The 7,848-nt window shown below is 48.5% G+C and overlaps 1 protein-coding gene across 1 annotated transcript; it reads left to right on the top strand.

The window, feature by feature from the left end:
* Window positions 1-6,466: 6,466 nt before the first annotated feature.
* LOC306815671 (olfactory receptor 14A16-like) lies at window positions 6,467-7,399 on the top strand (the record flags this gene model as incomplete). Its single annotated transcript, XM_079332238.1, has 1 exon — window positions 6,467-7,399. The coding sequence occupies one exon, from the start codon at window positions 6,467-6,469 to the stop codon at window positions 7,397-7,399; it is 933 nt and encodes a 310-aa protein (XP_079188364.1).
* Between the last annotated feature and the right edge of the window lie 449 nt (window positions 7,400-7,848).

The following is a 7,848-nucleotide window of genomic DNA, read 5'->3' as shown; positions in this document are numbered from 1 at the left end:
AACACAGGAGACCATTGTGAGGCAATGGAATGTACTGGAAGAACAGGTAAATTTTCAAGACAGAAGGGCCTGATGGAACCCAGGTGCCAATGGGACATTTCCAGGGCTGGTGTAAGCAAGTGTCCATTGTGACAGAGCCAGGCCTAATGGAACACATCAGAACATTGTTACCCAATGGAATCCCATGGAACCAAGTGTCCACTGTTTCACGGTGCAGCCTGATAGAGTGTTGGAGACCATTATGTTGTAATGGAATATCCTGAAACTGTTGTGACTAACCTGGGCTTTATAAAATCAAGGACACCACTTTAAAGCAATCAAATCTCAAGGAACCAAGGGTCAATTGTCACCACATCAGGTTCTCAGGAAACTAAGCAGAACATTGTGACACAGTGAAATGTCTAGAAACCAAGGCTTTATTTTGACAAAGTGGAGCCGAATAGGAGACAAGAACCACTGGGACACTGACAGCTCTTGTGGAATCCAGTGTCCATTGAGACACAGGGCAGGGCATAGAAACATAGGGAGTGTTGTAATGCAATGGAATCAAAGGACAATTCTGACAGAGAGGGGCCAGATGGACCACAAGGGCAAGGAAAATTTTGACAGGTACAGTAGAAACAAGACACCATTGTGGCAGATCGAGGCCTCATGGGGTGTGGGAGACCTCTGTGTCACAATGGAATCTCATGGAAGCAACAGTCAATTGTGACATGGCATGGCCTCCTGGAACCCTTTTGCCATTGGGACACTGCCAGCTCTTGTGGAATCCAGTGTTCTCTGTGACACAGCACAGCCTCATGGAAACATGGGGACCATTGTGATGCAATGGAATCTCATGGAAACAAGAGTCAATTCTGAAAATAGCATGGCCTCATGGAACCCAGAAGCAATTGGGACTGTGCCATGGCTTGTGGAAGCAAGGGGACATTGAGACACAGTGGGGCCTCATGGGACCCAGCAGATTGTGGGGAAATGGATACTCACACAGCAGGGCCCCATTGTGACAAAGTGCAGCATCACAATGGTTTCCTGGCTTCCATGAGTCCCTGCTCTGTTTACAATTAACATTTTGCTCCCCAAGATTACATGGTGTCACTGTGCTCTCCTGTGATTCACAGGGCTGTGCTGTGTCACAGTGGACACTTGCTTCCTCCAAGGCTGGGACATGTCCCAGTGGCACCTGGGTTTCCATCAGGCTGCGCTGTCACAATGGGACTTGGTTCCATGAGAATCATTGTGTCACAATGTTCTCCTTAGTTTTATGAGAGCCTGATGTGTTGACAATTGATCCAAGGTTTCTTGGGATTCCATTTCATCACAGTGGTCTCCTTGGTTCCTATCAGGCCCAGGTTTGTCCCAACAGAGCCTTCGTTACATGGGTTTCTAGTGTATCACAATGGTCTCTTGGGTTCCATGAGGTCCTGCTGGGTCACAGTGGAGCCTTTGTGCCATGAGTTTCCATTGCAACACAATGATCTCCATCATTCCATGAGGTCCTTGCTGTAAAACAGTGAAGCACTTGGTTCCATGAATTTCCATTCCATCCATTTCCAAGGATCTCTTGCATTCCATGAGGCCCTGCAGTGTTGCTATGGAGCCATTGCTCTATATGTTCCCATTGTGATGTTATGGTCTCCAGCGCTCCATGAGGCTGCACAGTGAAACTGTGGACACTTGGTTGCATGAGATTCCATATTGTCACTGTCAGGAAAATCCATAAGCATCACAGGTTTATGTCCAAAAAGGAGACAGAGCACACCTTGAACTTTATTTGAATAAAGGGAGAGAGTTCACCTGGGGACACGCTCACTGTGCTTTCTCTCTCTCTAGCTTTCAGAGGGTGCAGCCTCCCTTTATCCTAAACTCCCGGCCGCACGTTGCCCTCTTCCTTTACCCACTGCCCAAGGTACTAGGAAGGTACGGTCTTCCCAACCCGTGTACGCCATATTCCCCCTTGAACTTGGAATTTCCCCCCAAATTAAGAAGTTCAGGTTTGTGCAGACCCTTGTCTGTTTCAGGAGCCAAGCTGTCTGGGCCTGGTTACAAACCTACTGCCCAAAGTCAGTAGAAACATTACAACCCATTTCAAAGGTCTTAACACCTATCCCTTCACCCATCAAATGATTTGTAAAGACATTAGCACACATCTTTTCTCTCAGATAGATGTTTCCTGTGCTGGTGACAGTCTTTTAAGCCCAGCCTTCAGCCTGTAAGGAAAATGAATCCACAAACAACAGAGGTTTATGTCCAAAAAGGAGACAGAGGAGTCCTTTATGCTTTATTCAAATAAAGGGAGACGCCATGGGGCATTCCCCTGGGATCTCTCAAATTTTTGGAGGATGCAGCCTCCTTTTCATCCTATTTTCCTGGCTGCATTTCCCTCTCTCTTTCCCCAATGGCTGAGGTACTTGAGAAGCCCAGACTTGCCAGAACACCTGACACCTGAGATTCCTCTCTAATGTATAACCCTCCCTTTTAATTTTTAATTCTTACAGAATTCATAGTTTCCATCCCCCCTCCCTCCCCCACCGTTGCTTCTTTCATCTTCTGATATCCAATTTCATTTACCAGCAAACCTACAGGTTTTTTGTAAAGGCAAATCTCTTTTCCCATTCATCAATCAGTGGAACGCCTCTCATTGCTTCTTTTATCTCTTAGTGCTAACTCTATCTACCAACAGATCTACAGCTTGTTTGTAAAGACAAATGCAGCATTGCCTTCAAGCCTGACCTCTCTGCTGTTGCAGTTCCATGGACAGAGGTTGTTGTCTCTTCCCCCTTCCATGGGCAGGCCAGGTGTTCAGCCATCTCCAGGACAGCAGGGCCCCACCCCACAACACTATGACCTGGGAAGACGAAAACCATGACTCCAAATGTTTGCTTTGCTCTTTCTTCCAGGACATTCAGCCCTGCCAGTGAGGTATTCTGCTGGGTGCCACAGGAATAAAGGGACCACTGTGACCCTGTGGGTAACCTGGAACCAAACGTCCATTGTGACACTACAGAACCTCACAGGAACCAAGGAAATACCTGTGACAATGTAGGGTATAATGGAACCAAGAGTTCATTGTGACACAGCAGGGCTGTGTGAAGCCAAGGAACCATTTTGACACTGTGAATCCAAGAAGACTCTTGTGACATTGGGGGGAACTCATGGAACCAAAGGTCCACTGTGACATTGTGGGGCCTCATGAAACCTATGGGCCATTGTGACACTGAATGGTCCTTGTGGAACCAAGGAGACCATGTTGACACTCTGGGGCCTACATGAACCAAGGATTCCATTATGACACTCAAGAATCTCATGGAACCAAGGGTTTGTTGTGACACGTAAGACCATTGTTGAGAGTACAGGAATCTCAAGGAACCAAAAGTCAATGTGACAGATCAGGGTCTCATGGAAGCAAAAATATCATTGTGACACTGTGGGGCTCCATGGACACAAATCTCCATTGTGACAGCACTAGAACCTCATGGAACCAAAAGGAGCATTGTGACACATGTGTAACCCCATGGAAGCAAATATCCGATTGTGACAGCTACAGAGCCTCACTAGAACCAAGAGTCCATGGTGACAAAAAAAGTCCTTGTGGAATCAAGGAGCCCAAAGGTCTAAAAAATTCCTTTCATGTTATGCCTTGGGGAAGGGGCACCTCCTCCAGCTTTGGCTGCCACACTAATTGAAACTGTCTTTTTTGAATGAGGAAATTCAAGAGTTTTAGATTGCTTTAAAAAGAGAGGAAAAAAAAAGGGGGAAAACTTATTTTTGGCTGTGTGCAGCATGTTCTCCAAACAAAGCAGGCCCCAGGTGAGTGCGGACAAACAGGAGGAGGTTTGGGAATGTGCAGGAAGGTTGTCCAAACTGGGTCAGATCTCAAGGCACAGCTTCTCTGATCTGACCAGATCTCCTGAGGAGAGACCCTGGATTAATATCAATGACAGAATGCTGCAATCACCTCTACTCTAAAGTGAACAGGAATAAAAGACATCCTATACAATAGGAATGTGCATTTCTTAGAAGCTCTTTGAAATATTTCTCCTTAACTCTATTAGGAAACCTTCCTAATGAACTGCACCAGACCAGAGGGAAATCAAGGCACAGCCATAGTTTGTCAGGACTTGCTTGATCCCAATGAGCCCCATGGTGAATTTGGTGCTGAGTCCTTGAACCTCAGGGCTTGAGAGGAGATTGCACAAACCTTTCCAGGAATCAAAGTCAGAAGAAAAACTCAAAGTGTGTCATAGCATTAATGGGACCCACTGATGTCCATCACCATCACAGGCTCCTCATGAACTCCTTGGAGGAGAGTTCATGAGTCCATGAATTGGAGTCCAGGATTGCCCAAAAACCTCTCAGAGGGTCAGAGAGGAAAGGAATATCCTAAGTAACTTTAAAACCTTGAGTATCTCCAAGTATTAATGAGCCCCAGTGAGTGTCAATACAAAGCTCTCAAGGGACTCGTTAAAGCAGATAATTGTGGCCACGATTGCATAAACTACTTAAAGAGTTGGTGTCAAATGGGAAACTCCAAGTACCTAAAAAAAACGGAGTACCCTGAAACATTATGGAGCCCCACTGAGTACTATTACTGACAAAGGCTCTCAAGGGACTTATTAAGAAGATAATTGGAGACCATCACTGTTCAAACTTCTCAGAGACTCAGTGTCAAAAAGTAGAATTTAAATTAACCCTGAATGCCTTGAAGCAGTAATGAGCCCCACTGAATATCATTACTGACAAAGCCTCTCAAGAGACTAATTAAAGCAGATAACTGGAGGCCATGATTGCACATAGCTCTCAGAGACTCCAAGGCAAAAGCAAAATCCAAAGTCCTTTAAAAAACCTGCAGTCCCTGAAAGCATGAAGGAGCCCCCAGGGCCGTTGCTGACCAAGGCTCCCCAGGGACTGGTCCCAGCAGATCCCTGAGGCCACTGGGATGTGGGGGGGATGCTGAGGGCAGCACAAGGGGTGACAGTGCCCAGCCTTGCTGGGGCTGTGCCAGGAGGCCCCAGTGGCTCAGGACAAGGTGTCTCCTCAGACACCTGTGCTCTTGGTGGCACAGACCCTGCTGTGCCCCCGGGCACCAAGACTTGGCTTCTCTTTGTCCCCACCTGTCATCTCTGCCTACGATTTCCTGCTCTGACTAGAACATGGGGACACTTTCACACTTCTGTTCCTCAGTAGGTCCCATTAAAACTTCAAGCAACTTTGGAGTTTGAATCTGACTTGGAATTCTGGAGAGTTTTCTACAACTCCCTCTGAGGGACTGATATTCATGGCCTCAGCAGAACCTCCCATGAGGGTCATTAAAGTCCTTATGCTGTGTCTGTGCTGCTGAGCTGGGCTGGGCTCCTGGTGCAGAGGGTCACCTGAGCAAACAAGAAGAGATTCAAAACCACATTTCTCCGTATAAGCAGCTCTTCTGAGAGCCCAGCAGGGCTGGGGCTCTGCCTGCAGCCACCCCGGGCACAGCACAGAGGCACAGATATCTTCAATCAGCTGTTTCTGGGAAGATGCTCAGAAGTGACTGGGGCAGAATCAATCCCAGCCCTTGACACAGGAAGCCTCTGGTTGCAGTACAAGGCAGCTGCAGCTTCTGCAGTGATCTCCTAAAGCCGGAACATCCCAATGCCTACAGAGTCTGTGAGTACATTCTCTGATTCTCTATGTGTAGAGTAGCCAGGGGTGCCCAGGGCTGTGCTGCAGAGAAGGGTCCTGCAGCCCAGGGCAGTGTGCTGGGGCAGGGACTCTGCTGCCTGCCAGTGATAGCTCTCAGCCAGCCCTGGGAGCTGCCCCAGCACTGGGGGGACAAGGACTGGGTGGAAGGAAAGAGCTCGTATGGCTTGGAAGTGTTCTCCTTGTGTGGTGAGGATGCTGCTTTGTTCGAGACTGCTCCCAGCGTAACATTTACCACCACAACATTTTAAAATTGATTATACAGGCAGCACAGCACATCAAGGGCTTCATAAATGGGAAAATCCTGCTATTTAATCTACTGCTTTAAGTTGCCTGGATGGGAAATTGCACACTGTTAATCATCTCTTGCTTCAGGTTGAGAAAAATTTAAAAAAATTCTTTCAGATCTCAATAAAGTAGAAAATGACATAAATCATCACAGGGTCCCTTACAGCATCAGTTTCTCTTTTCCAGCCTCCTCAAGGTTGCTGTGATGTTGCCATCAGAACCTGCAGAGGCAGAGTAGACCCTGGGCAGTGCCCTGGGCTGGGAGGCATCTGCAGGGAAGAGCTGAATCCCAGGGCTGCGCTGGGCACTGGCAGCACTGGCAGGGCTCAACCCTGGCACAGGGAAGCAGCTGCTGGCAAGGACAGCTCCAGGCAGCAGCGTCCTGGGCTGGCAGTGGTGGAAAAGTGCCCCAAGCTGGGCTGGGATATTTAAAGTCCTCTCCAAACCAAACTATTTCATGACTACTTTTCTTACAGATCCGCATGTCCAGAGAAAGCAAATGTCCAACAGCAGCTCCATCAGCCACTTCCTCCTGTTGCCATTGTCAGACACGCGGCAGCTGCAGCTCCTGCACTTCTGCCTCTTCCTGGGCATCTCCCTGGCTGCCCTCCTGGCCAACGGCCTCATCATCAGCACCATAGCCTGTGGCCACCACCTGCACACCCCCATGTTCTTCTTCCTGCTCAACCTGGCCCTCACTGACCTGGGCTGCATCTGCACCACTGTCCCCAAAGCCATGCACAATTCCCTCTGGGACACCAGGAACATCTCCTATGCAGGATGTGCTGCACAAGTGTTTCTGTTTATCTTCTTCCTTGGATCAGAGCTTTCCCTCCTGACCATCATGTGCTACGACCGCTACGTGTCCATCTGCAAACCCCTGCACTACGAGACACTCCTGGGCAGCAGAGCTTGTGCCCACATGGCAGCAGCTGCCTGGGCCAGTGGCTTTCTCAATGCTCTCATGCACACAGCCAATACATTTTCCCTGCCCCTGTGTCAGGGCAATGCCCTGGACCAGTTCTTCTGTGAAGTGCCCCAGATCCTCAAGCTCTCCTGCTCAAAGTCAAACCTCAGGAAACTTGGACTTCTTGGTATTAGTATCTGTTTAAGTTTTGGCTGTTTTGTGTTCATTGTTTTCTCCTATGTGCAGATTTTCAGGGCTGTGCAGAGGATCCCCTCTGAGCAGGGACGGCACAAAGCCTTTTCCACCTGCCTCCCTCACCTGGCCGTGGTCTCACTGTTTATCAGCACTGCCACATTTACCTACCTGAAGCCCCCCTCCATCTCCTCCCCATCCCTGGATCTGGCACTCTCAGTTCTGTACTCGGTGGTGCCTCCAGCCCTGAACCCCCTCATCTACAGCCTGAGGAACCAGGAGATCAAGGCTGCAGTGGGGATAGTGATGGTGGGATTGTTTAAGAAACTGTAAACTGCTTGCTACTTTTTGCAATCCACTTGTAGTAAAACACATGTTCGATACTATTTCTTCGGTTTGATGGTTCAATTGCTCTTTTCTTGCCTTTGATTTAATATTTTAATATGTTCCATAAAGAAATGCCATTCCCTGTGCCCTTTCTCATTTTGTTTCTCTCAATCTTTGCTGTGGCCACAGACTGTGTCAGTGAGGAATGGTGCCCTCAGTGTCTTAAAATGAAATAAAGGATCTCCCAGCAGAAGTTTCTCCACAGATGCCCCCTTCATTCCCTTCTCTGGAGCTCCAGCAGCAATGTCTGTGTGCAGAGCTGGGGTAGATCTGTGCTGGCACAGCAGCTGTGCCCAGCAGCAGTAGCAGCTCTTGGTGTTGCCAGTGCTGCTCCCGTGCCACTGCCCTGCTGCCCTCCTGCCCTTCGTGTTGCTGCAGGGCCTCAGTGCTCTCGG

This window comes from Erithacus rubecula, assembly GCF_903797595.1.
Source record: "Erithacus rubecula genome assembly, contig: scaffold_181_arrow_ctg1, whole genome shotgun sequence".
Taxonomy (NCBI): Eukaryota; Metazoa; Chordata; class Aves; order Passeriformes; family Muscicapidae; genus Erithacus; species Erithacus rubecula.
Note: the sequence above shows the minus strand (reverse complement) of the source record. Positions and strands in the feature narration are given on the sequence as shown.